Genomic DNA, 23,019 nt, shown 5'->3' with positions numbered 1-23,019 from the left:
CCCTTCAATTCATTTCTGTTTTAAATGGTTTTTCTTTTATTTAGACAATGAAACATCCGATACAACCACACACACACACACGTCACCTCGTGCAGAGACACTTAAGGCATGAAAATCTCTCGTCTGGTTCAGCAGAAACTGAACAGACGGACACACGAAAGCCGTCATTTTAAAATAAAAACATCTAAAATAAAGAAATCAATATTCAGCAGTTCAATTCGTTTGTTCGTCCTCCTTTAAACAAGAAGCGTTTGTGTCGACCAAAACCGCGATGCATCTATCATACCGCCGTCATGTCATAATTATAAAGCAGGGACGTTAAAACATTCATAAACTTTTTGCATAATTTCTTCAAAACTTGCAGAAAAATCTTCAGATTCTGGAGGGAATGTTGGAGATTAATGAGAGGTATTACAGCCAATGAAAATATATGTTTAATCCAACGTAACGTAACGTACAGAACAACTTATTGTACAAGAGATGAAGTTAATAAATATGATAGAAATATGTCAGGTAACTGTTTTAAATGTAGAATTACAGATTTTTGGGTCTGTAGCAAAATTCAGAGGATTTGGTTTGATATTGAACGTTGGTTATCAGAGATATTGGGGCTGATATTTAATTTTAATCTATCAATCTGTATATTTCTAGATGTTACAGGATACAGTGAGGTATCTGCACAGCTGGATTATTCTTTTTTCATCAATTGTATTAAAGAAACTGATACTTAAACACTGGAAATCCACACATCCTCCTACAATAATACACTGAAAAACAGAAACATGTTAATATTTAAACATGGAGAAGACAAAAAACATTAAAAAGAACAAACTAACTTAATTTGAAATCATGTTGGGAAAACTTTTACACGCAATGAGTACATAAAAAAACATGAAACACGGCCTTTATACTTAAAACTGGTTTGAGGATTTTGGCTTTTGTTTGTTTTGTGTTGTTTTTTTTTCTTGTTTTGTTAAAATGTAGGACAGGTGGACGATCTACAGGATCATATTAATGTTGAAGGTTCAGTTGAAGGATAAAAGATGGCGGCACTCCATATCAAATTATACGTGATGTATTTGTATTTACATATTTAAGCTGATCAGATATGAAGATACTGAGCTTGTTTGTTAGATGTGTGTATTTTAATCTCTTCTCCCTGCATGTTTTTATATGTATAATTATTTAATTAGTGGCTTAATTTTTGTTGTTTTTTTAAACTACTTTACAAGCTCTTGTAAGTGATTGAACTACAGTGTCCGTCTTATGATTAGTGACCAAAAAACATTCAAGAACTTCAAGAGATTTTCCTTATTTCCTTCAAACTTGCAGAAAAATCTTCAAATTCATTTATTTAGGGGACACGTTTTACAGCAAAAGCTCGTTCTAAGTAGCTGAATAATTGCATTTTAATCTCTTCTCCCTGCATGTTTTTATATGTATGATTCTTTAATTAGCGGTTTAGCTTCTTTACAAGCTCGTAAGTGCTTTAACTACAGTGTCAGTTTCATCTTTATGACACTTTAATCATAACTAAAACAATCTGACTGGCAATAGAGACATAAATTATCATGTAAAGATAAAATATAAAGACCTGTTAGTTATAAGCGTGTGAGGAAACCTGCAGCCGCAGAAGCTAAACGACCTGTCTGTAGGTCTGCAAGTCTGCTTAAGGAATTGAATTCTTGTTTTACTGGAGGCATTAGTACAATCAGCTCTTTATGGTACTTAAAGAAAGTCAAGAAAACTCAAGAGGATTAACAGCTTTAACATGAAAAAGTTCAGATTTGTTGACACAGCCATGTTTGAATTTTTTTTTTTCAACATAAGATGTTCAAAGACAAACTGTCTCTTTAAATTGTCAACAGTTAAAAGCAAATACTGATCACATGATTTGGTAAAAGTAACACAAGAAGTTTAGTAAGTCTACATCCTGTTCAGTCAGATCTCTGATAAGGTGAAACATCACATAAGGCTCCTGCAGTGACTAAAAACAACAATATATCACAATCATCACCACTGTCAGCTACCACAGTACCTTTATCACCTTTAATAATCCTTTTCAGAGCAAACACATTCAAAAAAGGACTGTTTTTTACTCTAAAGTGCAAAAACAACCCACTTACAGTAGATACTGTGCATCGGGGCGAAAAACTTTCTGTTATTGGTGCGATTGAAATGTTTTGTATCCTCTTCAGTAACTGTTTGGATGTGAAGTGGAAATAGCAGGTTGGCGCAGATTTAAAACCTGCTTTTTGGACGTAAAATTCACAGCTGGAAACATTTTAGATTCACAGATTCATGTTTCTTAAAAGTAAATATTGAGTGTTTTATAGCAACAACTGTGTTTTTGGCCATATGAGGAGTGAACGATCCCGTAAGGACGAGCAGATAAATAAACTTTGTTCATCAAAAGCAGCAAAGTGCTTTTAACATACAAAAAATCAAAGCTTGAACCAAATACCAGTGAATCCATATCAATAAGTAACAAAAAAAAAAACATGAGTGTAGTCCTGCAAACGTCCTGCTTGATTCAGTCTAAAACCAGAAAAAATGAAGTCTGTGTGAGTGACGGTGGACGATGGTGTGTGTGCGTTCAGAGGACGACTGCTGCACACGTTCTAAAAGAAGAAGAGAGAACTTCTCATGACAGGAAATTAAATTCACCAGTTTTAGCTTAGCTTAAGTGTTTTCACAGCTTGCATCTGCTAATCGTTAAAATCAAAGTCGAATTAAATCGGTTTACCGTGAACGCCGTCCACCGTGGACGACGTGGAAAACGTTTCACTACTACGTGCGCAACAGACGTCGTCATCTGGACTACACTGTTGAACGTCACTCCGTCACAGTTCATTCATTTTTTCTTTAAGAACAGGGGTTTTTCCTGTTCATGGTTGGCTGGAGTTCATCGCTAAAAAAAAGGGGCAGGAAAACACGACGGACGGTTCAACAGTCCGTTTCAGGAATAACCAAACGTTAAAAGGCAGCAACTTGCACACATTCACACCTACAGTATCTGTAATTTTAGAGACTCCATTCACCTGGTCTGTATTGTCTTTGGAGTGGAGGACAAAAAAAAAAAAAAAACAACCCAGAGGACACAAACACAAGGAGAAGATGCAAAACCTCTTCAAGGAAATAGTCCCGTCTTCCTCCTGGCTCCAGTTTTAGAGAACAAAACACTGATCTGTGGAGGAGACGCTTTCCTGGACGAGCAAATTATGGCACATTTAATGTAGATTATTACATTAGTGCAAAGTACAGCATGAACAAACTTTGGCATCTGAAGACCCAGAGACACCTGCTCTCATCTTCTGCTGCGTCAGACGTCGCTACTGACAACCTCAAAGACGACGAGAAGCTGGCGGGACGAAGGACGGAGCTCTTCTTTTTGCGCTCTATAGGCGAGCACAACTATGGAGGCCTGGAAGTTTCCGAGGAAAGAAAACATCAAGTTCTTGAGTTTTTCGTCTGGAGAAGGCAGAAGATGCTTTTGTTGCACGGTTGCGGGATGTTCCAGCAGGACGCCAGTGACCTAAACTCTCTCGGTTGTGTGATTGTTTTCAACCACACAAAACAAACCTCGGACATTCAAAACTTCTGTACATTCTCAGGTCCGTTTTTAAAGCAGTTGAACAATCAACTCTGGCTTCTAAAGTGTCCAGAAAATATGGATAATCATGTTCATATTGTACCAGGAAGCTGCCCATTACAATCACTGTTCAGTCCACTGGGAACAGCTGTTTGGGGTTTAACTGCCTTCACTTTTCATTCACAGATTTTTCCTCCTCGACTCAAAGGCAACTGTCATCATCAGAGTGTGTTCACAGTGTGAATGTAGGAGCTTGTTGATATGTAGAATTGAAATATAAGAGGATGATTATACTTAATACTCACAATGTCTCACAAGTCCAGTTTAGGACTTTTGTTGCCGTCTCCTCGGCGGAAACTGAAACAGACACGTAAAGAAAGTCTCAAGGAAACATGAATGAACGGTTCCACAGTGTTTGGCGATCAGCTGACTTCCGAGAAAAAGCACAAGAAGGACGTTCTTAACGGAAGTCAGCTGTTAGCCAACTCGTCCTCGGTCTGATGAAGACGACGTCGGCCGGGACGCGGTCGCTGTCGCTGATATCGATCTCGTCTTGTTCTTGACTTCTCCCCCGGACTTCAGCGGGGGTTCAGGGTTCGGCTGGACGTCGGGTCTTCAGATGGACAGGTCGGTGTCTGTGTCGGTGGGCGTCGTCTTCGGGCTCACGTTGCCTCCTCTCTCCTCGGGGATGGAGGACGAGTCGCCGTTGAGACCCGGCAGCACACCTGGAACACACACACACACACATCAGCTTTCACAGGCGGGTCGATGATTTCTCAGGGTTTCAAAGTTCAGATTGAAGTCGTTTTTAGGGTGTTTGTCTGTTCTGTTGACGTTATTTGGACTGAAAGAGGAAGTGATTTCAAACTTTAAACTTCTGTGGTGACTTTAAAGCGAGACTATGTACCTGTGTGTGTCATTTACGGGGATAAAGTAGCAGAAAGTTGCCGTCTTTATGCTAAGCTAAGCTAAGCTAATCAGCCATGCACAGACAGGAAACTATTTCTTTATATCTTTTTTTTTTTCCTCCTTTAAACTTACGTTCGGTATCATAAACTGAGCTGTCTGAGCAGGTCCGGTTCCTGCGCTGAGACGATCTTTGACCTCCACTCACGTACTCTTTAAGCACACCTGACCTGAGAAACAACAAAAACAACAAAACAACAGGAAGTGAATCAGGAGGGAAACTTTTCTCGCCTCAAGTCAACATTCTTGATTCATGCTTTGCTGACTTTAGAGGAAGAAGATAAATTTGTCTTTTTCTTTAAAAACACAGCAGCTGATTTGAAAACACAAATAAAGAAACATACTTTGAGTCTTTTTACTAAACATCCTAAACCTTTTGTATCCGATCCCCTTTATTCAGTGACTCAGATCAAGTTAACTTCACGTGATGACTCCCTGTATGTTTGGATTATATATTGGTCATCTGTCATGCGTGTGACACACGGTTACCCAACCTAGAGATTTATTTATGAAAGGAGTCGACATCCGGCACCGTGTTTACTTAATGATTATTAATTAGTCACGTATTTATATCCCTGTATGTACTAATAGATTTTGTCTTACTGCACGTTTCTCTCTGTTTTTCCAGCTGATCTGTGTTTGAAACTTGTCAAAGACTTTTAATTTTGTCAGATGAAGGAGGAGGTTTGCTCCCTCTGAGGAGATAAAAGTCTCTCTTTATCCTCTCTGTTGCAGCGCTTCTATACAATCTCTGAAACTGAAAAGAAACCACTTTGTTTCTCCTTCAGCTGACCTTGACGTGCTCTCCTTCATCTGCAGCTCAGTAACAATCAGCCCCAACAAGTGTAGAGCAGTTATTACCGTTTGGTTGTAAAGGTCAAAGAAAATGTTACTATCCAGACATCAGGGTGGATTTTTTTCCCGCCTACATTATAATGTCAAGGCTGTGGATGTGACCACTGCTCACCAGAAAACCCAACATGTGACCACAAAAGGGCAGTTAATTAAAATATTACATTAAAAGTGTAATTAATCAGTGTTTGGATACATGTCTCCTGTCACTGTGACGCTAAAACTGATGAAAGATTTGGTTCTTGTGACGTCAAAACTCACAATTTTAACATTTCAAGGTTGACACGTTTATAATTGTAGCTTCAAGGTGTCGCGATGCTGCCTCCAAGAGGACAAAGCTAGTAGTTACTCAGTGAACATCACGTCCTGACAGTCATGAAGAGTTTCAGAGAGCATCAAATCTTCATGCTCTTTCTGTTAATTAACCTTATTTGGAATTGAGTGTCCAGTTACTGCAGGTGTGTGTGTGTGTGTGTGTGTGTGTGTGTGTGTGTGTGTGTGTACTCACCTGTCAAAGCTGTATGTTCCAGGGTGACTGATGGATCTCTTCATCTGAGCAGACGGACAGACAGACGACATATGTTAGTTCGACAGTGTTTGTCAAGTCTGCAGCTTCCTGTTTTATGACCCACTTATGATAAAAAAATATTTGCATTAGCGCTGCAACTAATAACTTTTTTTAGTATCATTTGGTCAATAAACCAACGGAAAAACGCCCGTCATAATTTTCCCAGAATCCATTATGATGTCATCAAATGTTTTGTCTGATCAACAAAATTCAAAGAGAATTAATTTATAATCATTTAAGAAAGAAAAGCAGCAAATTCTCACATTGAAGAACTTGTTAGAACAAACAGATGTTTGACATTTTACCTTGAAAGATGTCTTAAGTGATTAATTGATTATTAAAATAGTTGCCAATTAATTTGCTGTCAATCGATTAATCAACTAAACGTTGTAGCTCTAATTTACATGCAATAAAAATAACAAGATGAGCTTCATCTTTGTTTATTCTAATTAACTTTGTGTCAGAGAGCTGCCACTGAGAAAGAGTCAAACTGTCATTTACACTCACAACCAATTTACTAACATCTACTTTATTTCCTCCAATCATTTTACAGCTGCATCAGATTTACTGGGATTGTTTCTTTCTTCTATTCAGTCTGTGGACATCAGGTGACTGAAGCTAAACGTAACGTGCACACAAACATGAAAACAACAATAAAACAGACACGGCCAGAAATGAATTAATGCTTCATGTTTGCAGTGATTAAATAGTTTTTTAACTGTATTGTGTAAAAGTGACCCTGTGCAGCTTTGCTTCTTGTACTTGTTGTGGTTGGATGAGGTGTAATTACCCTCTCAGGAGGTCGTAGGTCAGGGGTCAAACTCTGATTGGCCAGCGTCATACACTCCTCCAAAGTCCTGATGAAGGTCGCACAGGTGGCACTGAGGAGAGAGGCCTGGAGAGAGAGAATCATCATCATCATCATCATCATCATCATCATCATCATCATCATCATCATCATCATGCTTCAGTACAAACAACCTTTCAAAGTAATAAATGGGCTTCAAGTACAAATGAAAACAGATTTTGGGTTTTTAGACAAATAAAGCAAACTTGTGATTCTGCAGCAGACGTAACTCTGTTGTTTTATTTATAACCAGTCTGTTAATATTCAGGTGACACATTTAACTGCTGTTAACCTGATGAAATAATGAAATAAAACAAATTTACCTCAAAGTTATAAATCTAACTTTGTGGATAAAAAAAATCATTAAAAAAAAGGAATAAACAGAAGATTGTTGTTTACCTCGGATGTGGGCGGGGTCTCTGTGTCTTCGGGGTTCTGTGATTGGATTGTTTGGACCTGCTGGACCAGGAGGTCACAGTACAGACGAAGTTCAGACATCTTCGTCTTCAGACAGTCTGGACCTGGAAATTAACACACACACACATATTAATTGTGGCTCCTCATGAAGAGAGAAATCTACAGTTAGATATATTCAGTCAGTGAGAAACAGACACAAATCCTTTGTTAGACTTCATGCTGCCAGATTTTTATGCTACACTATGATATCATTTTTTAACCTTTTATGTAATAGAAAAGTAAGCCAGACAGAGAGGATTAGTCCAGCAGCAGTAGGTCAATAAGGCAACTGAGGGAAAAAATAATACTATTCTGATCATCTATTAATCATTTCAGCCATTTTTTAAGCAAAAATGACAAATGTTTGTTGGTTCAAGCCTCTAAAATGTGATGATTTGCTGTTTTTCTTTGTCATATATGACAGTAAATTCAGTATCTTAAGGAGTTTGACTGTTAAACCAACAATTTATGAGAAATTGTGAACAACGTTTTTCCACTATTTTTACTACAATATTAACTAATCAATTAATCGATTCATTGAGAAAATAACTGGCAGATTAATCAATAATGAAAATAATCATTAGGTGCAGACACAGTGTGGATTTTTTTTAATTGTGCCTCCCTCCAACACACTATTTTCTATTTTGTTAAAGGATGCTTCTACTTTAATGAAATTACACTGTAAATTCAGCACAAGACATTAAATATTTCAACTGAAGACTGAGATTAATAAATTGAGGCTTAAACAGCATGTGCATTTATATTTTCATCTGTCTATGAGACTAACTTTGCTTTATCACTTGATCCACTAAAGTTTTATGGACAAAATACCATTTTAATACACAACTGAGCATGATGGTTCATTATTTATCTTGAAGACAGTCATTCAACAAAAAAAATGTTAATTCAAGGTTTGTGGAGTTTTCAACTACATCTCACAATCTAGATCAGCAGGAGTTTGTTTGTCGTCATTATGTGTCACTGAATAAACTCAACCTGCTGTGGAAGACTGTGGGATGCATAAAAGCTCCGGAAAAAGTGACTGATTAATCACATCTGTTTCTTTAAATACACTAATTAGCTGCTTGTGGTTTTCACAGCAGAAGTGAGAAATGATAATATAGTTTTGCTTTATAAGATGAGTAGATGATAAAAAATGATTTATGTCTGTTTTTACTCCAGTTGGCAAAACAAAAATCAATTTCCCTTTTGTATCTTGATGAAAAGCTAAATAAATATAACACAATAATAAAAAAAAGAGGAACAAACACAGACAGATGTACCTTTTTGTTTGTGACTGTCTAGTGTTCCTGCTTTAGATGAGCCCAGAGCCACCAGCCACCTCTGTCTCTCCGCAGCGTTCACGGCTCGGACGTAGAAATGCTGCTCGCCGGGGATTATCAACTCTAGACGCGTCAGATCTGTCGGATGGACTGAAACATAAAATATGAACGGCGTTTGATGGATGTGTTTACTTTTATACAAAAAAGGAAAACAAATCATCCAGCAGGCATTTTTAAAAAAACACCTCTCTAACCTTTAATGTCACACACAGACATCTTGATGGATCCTTTGCTTCCTTTCCCGACGTCGTCCTCGCTGTCATAGTACGAGATGACTCCGTTCTCTAAGACGAACCAGCGGGGCTGCCAGCCTGAGGACAGAAAACAAAACTCTGAACATCAATAACAGATGTTTGTCTTCGGGTGGAGACTTTTTTTAAAAAAATGTTTGTTTTCAAGCCAAATATTCTCTGGTTCCAGCTTCTCAAATGTGACGATTTGCTGTTTCACTTGTCACATAATGCAGTACATTTAATATTTTAACATTTTAGACATTAAGTCAGACAAAACAAGCAAAGTGAAGACGTTACTGTGGCCTCTGAGAAACTGTTTATTTGAATTCACACTCTTGTCACACTTCTGTGAAACCATCTACCTTTTTTTTTTGCATGTTTTTATGTGTTTATGTCACCAAACAAACAACGCTTCACTTCAGCTCTTTTCACGTTACAGCTGAATTGTTTTTGTGCACAAACACAACTGAGATCTTTCAGGCAACAGATGATGCAACTCAGTGGAGTCAAACAAAAAAAAAATATATGAAACTACTAACTTCCTTCAGCCAAGTGCAATAAAAGTGGTGCAATTTTCATCTCATATAGAGCACATGACACTCGTCTCCTTCACAGCTGACAGACAGAGGATCATTGTGTCTCTACTGTAGAGAGCAGGAGAGTCATTAAAGCGGTTTACTGTTTGACTACTCTTATTTATAGACATGCTATGGTGCCATCATTGTGAGGTCAAATGCCTTTATAGTCACTGTTACTGAGGGTTGTTTTCCATCTCTGTCAGCCAGTAGTGGAAGTACTCAGATCTTTTACTTCAGTAAAAGTATCAATACAACAATGTAAAAATACTACATTACAAGTAAAAGTGCTGCATGAAAGATCCTACTTCAGTAAAGGTACATAAGTATTATGAGCTTGATGTAGTTAAAGTATTGCAGTAAAAGTAGTGGTTTGGTCCCTCTGACTGATATATTATTATATATGACATCATTAGATTATTAATAGTGAAGCATCAGTGTTAGAGCAGCATGTTACTGTTGTAGCTGCTGGAGGTGGAGCTAGTTTCAACTACTTTATATACAGTTAGCTAGTTTAGTCCAGTGGTTCCCAACCTAGGGGTCGGGCCCCTCCAAAGGGTCAGCAGATAAATCTGAGGGGTCGTGAGATGATTAATGGGAGAGGAAAGAAGAAAAAACAAAGTTCTGATACACAACTCTGTTTTCAGTTTTTGGACTTTTTCTCTGATCTAAATATTGGATCATTTGAACATTTGTTGAAATGAAATCATGTGAGAAGTTTAGAGGGAAAAATCACTATTTGGTGGAGCTGTTAACAACTCATAGACATGTGAAATGTGACCCCGACTACACACTGCTTTTTGTAAGACGTCAAAAGCCAAAAAGGTTGGAAACCACTGGTTTCATCTTTAACAATGTGTTGTATTTTAAAAGCTTGTTATATTATCCATTGTGTCAAATCTTCATCTGAAAAGTAACTAAAGCTGTCAAATAAATGTAGTGGAGTAGAAAGTACAATATTTCCCTCTGAAATGTAACTTAGTGGAGTGAAATATAAAGTAGCATCAAATGGAAATACTCAAGTAAAGTACAAGTACATCAAAACTGTACTTGAGTAAATGTACTTTGTTACTTTCCATCACTGCTGTCAGCAGATAATATGGTTCTGCGATCCAGTATCACTCTCAAATCAACTATTACACATTGTTCTTATCATTTCTGACAAGTGAAATATGTTTTATAGATGAAATGAACCAGAAGTGACACTCTCCCGAAATGCTTAAAACTGGAGTCACGAGTCATTTCAAGCTAAATTAACATTACATTGATATCTTCAATAGATTAAATTAACATTAAATCAAAGCAGTAGCACAGCTATCTGTCATTTCGCATCTTTACAATACTAATATTAGCTTGTTTTCAACTGTTACAACGGTTAAATTTGACGAAATTCAAGCTATCTGTCACATCTGGCGAGCCAGTGTTTGCTAACACAAACACCGCCATTATCCAGTCATTGTATCTGCTTATCAGAAAGATGGTTATCTTTTTAAAAAAAGATGTTAAACAAACAAACAGACGACTCACCTGTCATGTAATTCGTCCATTTGTACAGAATCCCCTCCATGGTTCACTTTACATCGGCTAATGTAGCTCGTTAGCTTCTCGCTGTAACTCGGCAGGCTAACGGAAAGCTAACGTCCGATGTAGCTTCTCTCTTTCTCTCTCTCTCGGGTAACAGCGGGTTAAAAATACATCTTGAGCTGCTTGTTCCCAAAAATGTGTCTGGTTTTGTGAAAGCTGAATGCCAGCGTCAGCAGAATAACGTCATGATGTGGGTTTGGTTGTACTAAGCTGTTCAGAAACTGCCCAGCTAACTTGTCACCTGATGGAGAAAAAAATGTCAACAAAACGGCAGCTTATGTACGGAAGCCTGCTGAGGCCATTTAACCTCAGAACATAACAATATAAATATTTAATAAGGTTTTACTCCTATTCTACTATTACTAAATAATAATGATAATAATAACGCAGGATATTAGAATTTAACTAAACTTGAAATTATAAAATAGACTTCAAATAACTAAAAACTTTCAAAATTGGGCAAGTTTGGCCCCGTTGCTTACATTGTAAGTGCATTATGAGGGGATTTTCTAATGGTCAGTATAAACAGGAGGAATGATTTCAGCAAGAAAAACATATTTCAGTGTTAATTTGGGCTCCTGACTATTAAGGCAGACTTGAAAAAATGTGAACCCTTAATTTTTACCTTGGAAACAGGAGTTTTATTCTCCTCAGTGGCCTTACACAAGGGAGAGAAACATATAAGTCATAACTTTGATGAGTAAAAGTAAAACCTTTCCAATAAAAAAATAAATACGATTTGCGCCAAAAACTTTAACATTTCAGAAAGAAAGTCTAAACTTTTAAGTTTGACACAAAGGAAGTCTTGAGTCTAGATCTGCTCACTAGTTTTTTTTTTTTCTGGAGCTTTCAACCACATCTCACAGTCTTCATCAGCTGATTGACTTTTGTCAGCGTGAGATTTCGTTGAAAAGCTGCAGAAAAAGTGAGTGGATCTTGAGTCTGGATTTAGTTTTTTGTCAAACTTTTATAATTGTTTGGACCCTTCTTCCTGAAAAGTTGGTATAAAATTATATTTAAAAAGATCTAATTTAACTCACCGAAATATTGACTTTATTAAAGATTTATATTTTATCATTATGTCTGAAAAGATAAAACCTGGTTGATACTAATGTTTTCTAGTAACTGCTAATGTACAAGAGAGTAAAATGTTATTACAAGCTAACAAAATAATCATCGTTTTATGTTAAGATGACAATTATGTTGTATTTTATGTACAGTAAATATTGTATTTATACACTCGCTAGTTTATACGACATGTGTGATCCATATCATGCTACTTTGTGCTTGTAGTGGGGTTTTTTGTCTTTTAAGATCCTTTTAACTTATGTAAAGTGTCTTTGAGTTCCTTGAGAAGCGCTCTATAAATAATATGTATTATTATTACTATTATTATTATTAGGTACACCTAAATAAAACTAATGCAGTATAATACAACAGCTCTGCAATAAATTTGGCCTTCATGAAGGTTATAATGTTTTTATTTAATCTGTTTCAGAAATGTGTTGATTTATTTTTTGGCCATTTTTGAGGCTGCAGTTGTGATGCTGTTTTGGGTGTTTCTGATTCATCCAATTTATGTTTTTTTTTTTATTCAAGAGTTTGTTGAGAATACAGCCTCATGAGTGACATTTGAAGGCAGCTGATGATGTAAAGAACAGAATGTGACTCAGGGAAGTTTGAAACTTCATGATTTTCAAATAAAAACAATTCTGGGAGACCTGTCTGGTTACAGTTAATCTTGATTTTTACAGGAACAGAGCATAAAAAAGATTTTTCCAGCAACTCAAACCTCTCCAGTAACGTTTGGACAATGAGCAGCGTCAGTAATTCGGTCTTCAGCGAGGTCCTACAGGAGGGAAAGCTGTGTGACGTTGTCGTCAGCGTTGATAACGTTGAGTTTAAAGCCCACAAGATCATCCTCTGCGGCTGCAGCTCGTACTTTAGGTGAGCTGATCAACATCAACGTTGTGGAGTCTGGATTTGTTTTTGTTTTTTTCATGATTTTCATGTGACACAATGCAGAACAACTTAAAGGCACCTCATGGAGTTATTGACCACTAGTGGCACCATGGAGTAATGTTTTTAGGGCCAAAAAATACCAACTTTGCAAATGTTTTTTTGCATTGTTTACAAGAAAACTCCAAGAGAACCTGTTAATTCAAAGAACAAACAAACTTTATTCAAATAACAAACAAAGCCAGGAGTACTCTTTCTGCATCTTATCTTGAATCTCTGATAACATTTAGAATTTACTTTAAAAATCATTAAACATTAAAACGTTTAAATTAAAAAAAATGTTTTACATCATAATTCTACTTTGTCAAATTTTTTCCAATGACTATACGTATACAGTAGACCTGTTGTATAACAGTATTCCTGTTTACTCTAAATACTCCGTCTGGCCAAAAGTAAGTGGACAACTGATCATTTTTCTCCACATCTGATAGTGATAAATTTATGTGATACAATTAATCTGCTGCTTTAACAGCCTCCAATCATCTGGTCTCAACTTTTAACAAACATTAACTTTGATGACAGATAAAGATCAACAGTTATGAAAAAAATAGATTCAATTAAAAAAAAAGCATGAGCTTGGGATGTCAACCTCTCTCTCAAACTATGTCTCAATTCAATTCAATTCAATTCAATTTTTTATTTATATAGCGCCATATCACAACAAAAGTCATCTCAAGGCACTTTTCACATAATCTTCCCAGCGCACGCGGCCAGGCCTCCGGCGAACACAATGACCTGACCTATATTAATCCAACTGCAGTGGGAAAAAGCGCAGACACTCCAAGATGCATTCATAGTCATGCATTCAAGGTTCCTGTTGTTCTTTTGAGCCTATGTATCACCAAATGTAACAATGACTCACGTCACATGACGTCCCGTGTCCCATGTGATCTTTGCCAAAAAGCCCGCCATGTGCCTGATGCCTCAAAAACTCCAAAAGTTACCATAACTACACAGAGTAAGAGTAAATCACATGGGTCTATGTTGGCATATGATGTTAATACAGGTGATTTTGTGTGTAAAAACTAACTTTTCTGATCAAAATTAGCTTATTTCTGTCTGCTTGGATTTGAGAATTCACTTCAACCGAATGCTCTGTCCCTCCCTAACATAATAGGCTCCAGCGTCAAGTATAAATGTCAGGATGCTGGCTAATTGCAGCCTCAGTTTGTGCCTCTCACACAGAGCTGCTGGTAGCGTTAACAAGCCTGATAAGAGACAACAGAAAGGTGACGTAATGCTACTCAGAGAACTGTGGTTGTGCAAATAACCAAAACTCTGCGGCAGTAAACAAAACACATGGGCCCACTGATAACCACCTGTGCTATATTCAGAGTTTCACAAGATATTCAGGGCTGACGATAGTAACGTTAACCTCAATAAACAGCAGGGCTGCAGCTACATCCTGACACTTCCCCACAGACACATACACACACACCAGAGAGCCTCTCATAGTAGATCTGCTAGCTCAGCTACAACACAGGGCCATGAATGTGCTTCACAGAATCTACAAACACAAAGTCTCTGAACTTATGGCATCAAGCACCCCACAGTGCGTCACTTGTTTTGGTTAAGTCTCTCATCAGTGTCCAGCAGTAACAGGCAGGTGTTTCCAGCAAAAAAAAAAGCTATGTTAATCCAATGTAGTCCAACACAACCTGCCCAGCACCAAACAGCAGAAAAAGTTAACATAAATAAGTAGCTGGTGAACATAGCGGAGGATTTGGCAGCTAAAGAGTCAGATATTTTCTCAGGAGTTGGTGGAGACCAAAACAGAGGTAAAAGAAGAGTTAATTTTATCAGGTGACCAGAGACACAATTCAACACATTCAACTTTATAAGATGATAATATGTTGTGTTTGCAGCTTGTTGCACTGCACCCAAGGGACAAAAAAACACCTTAAACAAACAATGCAGCTTTGAGTAGAAATCATAGAATTATGACAGAAAGTTCCTCTTGAAATGCTGGTTCTTGTGACTTCAACTAAATCCTCTGAATCTTCAATCCCACAGAAATCTCTTCTGCAGTAAACCGTCAACGGTCTACAGTTTCTCCTCCGTGTCACCTAATATATGGAGCCTCATTCTGGAATACGCCTACACCGGCTCTCTTGTGGTGACAGAGGAGAACGTGCTAGAGCTTTTGGCGGCAGCAAACCGCTTCACAATCAAGGGCATCTTGAAGGCTAGCTCCGACTTTCTGGAGCAGAAACTTTGTGTCAAGAACTGCATCAGCACATGGATGTCAGCGGACCTCCACAACTGTTCTGACCTCAGCCAAAAGGCGTACCTCTACATCCTGCATCACTTTGAGGAGGTTGCAGGATTCTCTATGGAGTTCCCGCAGCTCTCTGTGCAACAGCTGTTGGATTTCATCGAGAAGGACGAGCTCAACGTGAGAGAGGAGAGCGCTGTGTTTGAGGCCATCCTCCGCTGGATCGATCATGCTCCTGAGGAGCGCAGAGGTCACATAGCTTTGCTGCTGAGCAAGGTAACTGAATAATAATAATAATGATTTTAATTTGTACTGCACTTTTCATTCGCAGTGGATCTAAAACTGCTACAGCGTTAAAACATAAAGAAAACAAGAGTTAAGTTCTTTGCCTCAACTGGTTTTTGTATATCAGAACAATTTATCATAAATTATTGATTACATATTGACCACTGGCATAAAATATCAATAACTATTGGAGCATGTACACAAAATGATCACTTCAGGGATTGATGTTTTCAGAACCTCATATTAGCTTAACCGTCCTTTAATTTTTAACCCTTATGTCCTTTCTGTCCAGGTCCGCCTGCTTGTAATGTCCACTGAGTCCTTGATTGACACTGTGAGCAAGAACAATCTGGTCAGAAATAATCGGTCATGTCTGGCCATGGTAATCCACGTCATGGAGACCCTGCAGGAGTCCAATATGGAGAGACCACTGACCTACATGCGTCTGCCCTATAATATGCTATTAGCTATTGGAGGTTGGGCAAAGGATTTTCCAACCGAAAGTATCGAGGTATACAACGTCCGAGCTGACCGCTGGGTGAGACTGACCAACAATGGGGAGTCTCCTCGAGCTTTCCACGGTTGCGTTTACCTAAATGGATTTGTCTATTGTATTGGAGGCTTTGACAATTTTGACTATTTAAGAAGCGTACGAAAGCTCAGCCTCGTCACCCGCACCTGGCAAGAGGTGGGACCAATGCACTCAATCCGATGCTACGTCAGCGTGGCCGTGCTGAATGGCTGCATCCTTGCCATGGGAGGTTACGACAGATACGGGCAACTCAACACTGCAGAACGATACAAACCCGACACCAACCAGTGGACTCTGATTGCACCAATGCACGACCAGAGGAGCAACGCCAATGCTGCAACACTACACGGCAAGGTAGGTGGTTCTGAGGACAGCGGTGGAAGAAATAACCTTGAAGAGCAATTTAACAGCAGCTAGGAAATGGTTTTGCTGACCTCCAGAGGTCTCACTTCTTACATTGCTGCAGTGAGGTAGAAGTGTACTCAAGGATGTGTCCACTGACTGTTGTATCACTGTTGGTGATGTTGGGTCTTGAAACTTCCAATCAGAGAAGGCAGTCAAACATTGCTTTTCAGCTTGGTGTTAGTTTACACTAAGGGTTCAGACTTGTGCTGTTTAGTCTGGTTAAATGGGACTCTGGTTCATTTTCCTTCTTGGTGCAATTTGTTTTTGGTAGTTTTGAACACTGCAATGAACACTTGGGTGCAGAACAAAACTACCGTATCAAGACCTTTTAGAGGAAGTGGTCTCAGTCCGGTCTAAAATGAACTCTTGAGCGGTTTGTTTCTGGTGGGAACATGATCCAACCTCACTCTGACCCAACTAGAAGTACTCTGCAAGTCTGAGCTAAACGTCTCCTGTAGCCTGGTGTGCATACTGGGATGGGGATGGAAAAAAACAACAGTTGCTAGCAGCTAGCTGGAGAGTGAATCAAGGTCCGACCTAGACTAGCACAACCAAGTAAGTTGCATTTGGCCAGAGGACCCAGAGGAGGACCCGGAGTGGACCTTTTTCCTGTGTTAACGTTCTTGCTCCCACCTCAGACACAACTGACTAATATGTGAAATGAACAATCTCTTGTGGCTTTGAGTGATGCATTTTGGTTTGCTTGTATTTTTCTGTGTGAAAAAAAAAATGAACCGAGGAAAAACTGCAACAAATTTCCCAACCCATCTACCAATTTGGACCAGAGCAAATAAACTATTGGTTTGATAAAACCCTAACGGTGTTTGAAGAACTTCAAATGCAGTTTAAATCCTGCGTTAATAATTTCCCTTAAATGAAAACAAGTATTAGCAGTGAAATGCACTAATAAAGTATCTGAAATATTGCCCAGAAAAGCAGAGTTTAGAAAAAAAGATATGCCATTGGTCTGTTAACATGCTAACATTTGCTATTAGCGCTAAACTAATCAGAATATCATTAACTTTGCAAGGTTTTGGTCTCAGATCAAAGTATTTGACAAATTAAAAATTTTACCTGACAATAGCGTTAGATCGAAAATTAGGATATTAAAGTTATCACAGCTCATCCTGAGGGAAACATAAATGTCTTTACTGAATTTAATAGCAGCTGTTGAGACATTTTACTCTGAAATATCAACCTCATGGTGGCACTAAAGGAAAACTCAGATGATCAGTGATTATAAATCATCTGGGAATGATGAATGTATGTATATAAAAAAAAAGTGTCAATCCTTTGGGTAGATGTTGAGGATAAACTAAAACTTTGACCTGCTGATGGACGTTAGGATTCATATGACCATGAGACCGAAATTTCATAGCAATCCATCCAATAGTTGTTAAGGCATTTCACTAAAAACTACAAATGTCAACCTGTTGGTAGTGCTACAGGAAAAGTCAGGGGATCACCAAAGTAACTAAAATTCATCCTTTTGGGACCATTGATGTCTGTATTAAATGTCGTAGCGATTCATCCAATAGTTGTTGAGATATTTCAGTCTGGATCAAACAACCAACGCGCTGCTATTGTGGCTAAAAACACCCAATGTCATCATATTGAATTTCTCCTAGATATACATCTGTGGTGGTTTCAACGGGGAGGAACCTCTGTCATCTGCAGAGTGCTACGACCCTCACAGCAACCAGTGGACGCTGATCACTCCCATGGAAACCGGACTGAACGGGGCGGCCGTCATCGCCTACAAAGACCTCATCTACGTGGTAAGCAGAAAGGCACAAAACTCACATACTCAGATACACGACTTAGGCTCAGATTTAAGGTGACAAAAGAGAAAAGACTAAAGGGGACTTTAATTGAAAGATCTAAAATGTTCCTCTCTCAGGCTGGCGGTTTCAACGGCTCCAGGTGTGTGAACAGTGTCGCAGCCTATGACCCACTATCACACAGCTGGCGCGCAATGGCTCCCATGAAAAATTCACGCAGCAACTTTGGCATCGCCGTGTTGGAGGACCAGCTGTATGTAGTTGGAGGCTTCGAAAATTACGGCCCCACCTGCACCGTGGAGTGCTACGACGGAAAGACCAACAGGTGGAAATCTGTCCAGCACATGAATCTGCCGTGCAGCACCCCCAGCTGCTGCGTGGTGGAGCGAAGTCCATACTTCTCGTACCTGGAATAACAATCAACTATCAAATCAACTTCATGAAGAAATAAATGTGCTAATTAATGAAACAAGAGTGAAGACTGACCCCTGACCTCCCTGTGAAGTCTTTGTGAGGAACAGGAACTTCTGTGGCTTTGAAGACCATATTGAGTCAAGGTTGCCAACAAAAACAGTGTGAGTGGTTAATTGATTTGAATGTCAATCACTAGATATTTTCTGGTCAAAGCGAATGATTCTTCAACATGTTAAAGAACACTGATAACCAGACTTCATGTTGGTAGCAGTTTGTAGCTACCATTATATAGTTTTTCTGGGAATTTGAGGGTTTTAACAACCTGATGAGTTTATATTTTTTGAATACACATGTAAATACTGTATATTGGCCATGGTGGGTTATTTGAGTTTGATTTTCTCAATATTTCTAAATATGATTTAAATTAAATTGTAAAAAAAATTGAGAAAATAGTTAAATTAAAAACTTTTGGCTTTAAAATGATACTTAAAGTGAAACATACTTTTGCAGTTAAATAATAAGAATTTAAACTCAGCTATGCTACAAAGGTATAAAAATCTTAATGTCTGCAGTGTACTTGTACAAATCAAAACTATGTTTATTTACTTTATTTTTCTACATCTGAGCCTAAACTTTCAGAAAGAGAAAGTGGTACAACCTGTCAATTAAAGGACTACTTCCTGGTGAATACATGTTTCATAAATCAAAGTTCAAAACACAACTTTTAACAAATAAGTACAATAAAATTAGTAATAACAGACCAAACCCATTTTCATAATTCTTAATTTCTCTTTATTGCATTAGAACATACATTTCTCATATATATCTATATATATATATTTTATAAATGTGAATTTGTACACTACAATCTTTTATTGTAACATGTTAGAAAATACTCGTAACGCTCCAAAAACATAGCACTAAAAACAGTTACCAAACAATGATTATTACATTTCCTCGTTTTTGTTTTGGCCACCAAGAACAGAAAAACAAGATGGCGGAGATGAAACTGTCGATCAGGAGGAGAGGAGAGGACCAAAGTCGGAGACAGACGGGTCGGGCTGTTTCAGTTTTTAGTGGCAGACGTGTTGTAATCAAACGGACAAGGGATGGGGGGGGGGGGGGAGGGGGGAGGCTGGGGGCTTTCACAACAGGTACAGAGAGGAGGAGAAATATGAGGCGGGGAGCGTGGAACGGTGGTGAGCATCAAGCAAAGCATCATGGGAAGGCTGGGTCACTTATAACCATCTAAATTACAGACAATTACAGCCATTACAGGTCATTTTCCACTGTGAGTGAAACATTTAGTCCTGCTTGGTTATTGTTTGACTGTTTTACTTCGTTGCTACCTGGCTGCTGTTTGCAGTTTACAGTGTGAATAGGGAAGTTGTAGAGCTTCTTTTTTGTGTGTTTTGTGGTTTAAATTTGTAGAATTAATCACCAACTTTAGCCAAATCACACAAGCCTTAATGCTTTTTGTGGCAATATTCTGTATATCAAAATTGAGTTGAGTCCTTTATTGTAAAAGGGTTGCTAGAGCTGAAAATCAACATCTCAACTCTGCAGCTCTGTGCAGGTTTCAGCCTCACACAGGCCTGTTGAATGCTCCATACTCAGCACAAACAACTAGCGGCTGATGAAGAATGTTGAATGTTTAGCAATATTTTCTCAGGAGTTACTGGAGCAAACCAATGACAAATTTCCCCTGGCTATTGGATTTACATTTGACAAGTAGACGGAGAAATCCAACCGTATTGCTCTGTTTCTGTTGGATATATATGTAACCTAATCGTTCACCAACTCTTCTTTTCCACTACAGGAGATTTGTCACGGCTTATGCTTTAATTTCTGTTGTTTTGTGCACACTTGAAATCTGTTTATGTAACAGAATTTCAGCTTTGCTCACAAATAATACTTTCTGGCCACTTATGTTGTCGATTGTGACTCGTCAAGTGAATGTGTCATCATTTTACATCAGGGATTAATGCATAAACAAAAAACAACCAATATTTTGGGTTGTTCTTCTTTGTAGCAATAAAGACGGTACAGTGAGCCAGCCTTGAAGACGTGCTAATCAGTAATCAATAGCCGGTTGCACCAGCTACTCGTAAGTTCAAACTTAGCTTAATTATAATAGGAGTGTTTACTAAGTGGAGATTTACACTAAGATTAAAACAAGTTGCACCACACAAACTAGTTTCTATCTAGTTACTAAATATTTACACCCAGTAACTGCCAGGTGTGACTGTTTGCTAACTGAACTAGTTCATTGACAAGACTAACGTTAGCTTGCAGATATATGACCGTGTAAATGGTAAATGAAATGCGTTTATAAAGCGCTTTTCTAGTCTACCGACCACTCAAAGCGCTTTACAACACATCAACACTCACTCATTCACACGCACATTCATACACTGATGGCAGAGGCTGCCATGCCAGGAGCGATATAGCGCTATACAGTGTTTCTAATGCTCATTCAACCGTTCACACACACACTCGCATACTGATGAACAATTTGGGGTTCAGTATCTTTCCCAAGAACACTTCAACATGCGGACCGGAGCAGTCGGGGATCAAACCACCGACCTTCACCTCCTGAGCCACAGCCGCCCCAGTGTAGATTGAGTAAAGAGGTAATATGGAAGATGGTTGACACATTTGACCTCATACTTGATCAAAATGCTGTTTAATAAACTAATACAGTAGGAAACTATTAAATAAACTACTTAATAAACCTTGAAATTGCATTTCACCAAAACACAATATATAATAACAATAAGAGTCTAAATTCCCAAATAGCATCGGTCACGTTAGCTTAATCGTTCCCTCTCTCTCTCTTAACATAAATACTACTATGAAACACGTTATTTCACAGTATTTCTCAATGTATTTATATACAAATAAAGCAAACTTATACCTACTTACAAAGGATTGGTAGTTAAGTTAAATACATAATCTGGGCTCCAAAAATATCTTTGAAAGTTATGTAACAGCTCGTGTCGCTACAGTAACTTCCATGTTGATTGCTCTTGATTGGACGGCGCTACAGATGATTTACACATGGCTAAGACTTTTCTTCAGTTCAAATGGTGCAACCCAATTTAGTAAATCGCTAGTTGGAAACTAGCTAGCAGAACTAAGAAAGGACTTTAAGACACAAACTGAGTGAAGGAGTTACGAATAACTGGTGCAAATGGGAGAGGATGCGGTGTAGTTAAACAAGCCAACAGCAGCAGTTAGAAGGGAAAAGTTAGTGAAAGCAGGGTGAGCAGGGAAAGTTGCGGCACTTTTCTTTTTAAACAAGAGCGCAGAGAGATTTGGTTTTTATCACAAAAGACAGCAAGCAAGTAAAGATAGAGGCGGGCAGTAAGCAGCAAGGCGACAGAGATTTAGTAGCGTTCTAGCAGAGAGATAGGGGGGAGATGGGGAAGCAGTATCTAACACGCAAACACACACACACACACACACACACACACACATACATACACACACAGCAAGGCTAAGGTTTTAAAAACTAGCGATACAGACACAACGACTGGCACTGCAGGGAAGCGGGCGGAGGGTGGACAGATTCAAAGGATGGATATATTTGGCTGTGGATGGGTGGAGAGGGAGGAAGAGAAAGAGGAGACGTGAGGCATCAAGGAGAAGATTCAGCGGATCTTTCAACAAGTTCAGAACAGACACAGTCCTCTGTTTGTTTATCAGATAGCAGAAAAGAGTCGTGCAACACTGCGCAACATCACAGAATGATTGTCCTCTTGAACATACCTCACCTCCTCTCTCTTCCCGATATACACTGTTTTTTGTTTTTTTGTTTTTTTACCCTCAACCTCCTTCCTCATCCCCCATCTTTGTCAGTTTTACTCTTCAGGGATTTTTCATTTCACATACACACACACATACACACAAAAAACCCTGTCACCATAAAAGACACTACACGTGTACACACACACACTCTCCCACACACGGACACAACAGGTAGACACATCTTGACCCATTAATACAGCTGACTGGTTTGTTAGCAGGAAGCAGAGGATTGGATAGTGCACATGTTGATTATAGCAGAGCTTAAAGCTGGTTGGCCAAGCGTACAGACACAGCAGTCTGTTATTGATATGACAATCAGTGCTACAGCACCACAATATAACTGTACTAGTACAAAAATCAATACTATTGCAATTTGTTTTTTTTAAAAATGAGACTGCATTTTTTTTCCCTCCATCAATCCACGAGGGGTTTTCAGTCTATGAAGTCAAAATGCAGGAAATAAAAAGGAAAATGTTGGTGCTCAAACGATTCATTAATTAGCAGTTCAACGTTAAATGAATGGACAACAATTTAGATAATCA

At 38.5% G+C, this 23,019-nt stretch overlaps 2 protein-coding genes across 2 annotated transcripts; one reads left to right on the top strand and one right to left on the bottom strand.

Moving 5' to 3' along the window:
• Positions 1-8: 8 nt before the first annotated feature.
• plekha3 (pleckstrin homology domain containing, family A (phosphoinositide binding specific) member 3) lies at positions 9-11,301 on the bottom strand. Its single transcript, XM_067610669.1, has 8 exons — positions 10,960-11,301; positions 8,819-8,935; positions 8,565-8,714; positions 7,225-7,346; positions 6,769-6,873; positions 5,919-5,962; positions 4,634-4,728; positions 9-4,317 (listed from the first exon to the last, which is right to left on the bottom strand). The coding sequence occupies exons 1-8, from the start codon at positions 10,997-10,999 to the stop codon at positions 4,208-4,210; spliced, it is 783 nt and encodes a 260-aa protein (XP_067466770.1). The 5' UTR covers positions 11,000-11,301; the 3' UTR covers positions 9-4,207.
• A 1,414-nt stretch (positions 11,302-12,715) lies between these two features.
• On the top strand, positions 12,716-18,725 carry LOC137197323 (kelch-like protein 10). Its single transcript, XM_067610664.1, has 5 exons — positions 12,716-12,963; positions 15,049-15,526; positions 15,828-16,421; positions 18,101-18,250; positions 18,373-18,725. The coding sequence occupies exons 1-5, from the start codon at positions 12,830-12,832 to the stop codon at positions 18,667-18,669; spliced, it is 1,653 nt and encodes a 550-aa protein (XP_067466765.1). The 5' UTR covers positions 12,716-12,829; the 3' UTR covers positions 18,670-18,725.
• The last annotated feature ends 4,294 nt before the right edge of the window (positions 18,726-23,019 follow it).

The sequence above is a fragment of the Thunnus thynnus genome, chromosome 14 (genome assembly GCF_963924715.1).
Source record: "Thunnus thynnus chromosome 14, fThuThy2.1, whole genome shotgun sequence".
NCBI lineage: Eukaryota > Metazoa > Chordata > Actinopteri > Scombriformes > Scombridae > Thunnus > Thunnus thynnus.
Note: the sequence above shows the minus strand (reverse complement) of the source record. Positions and strands in the feature narration are given on the sequence as shown.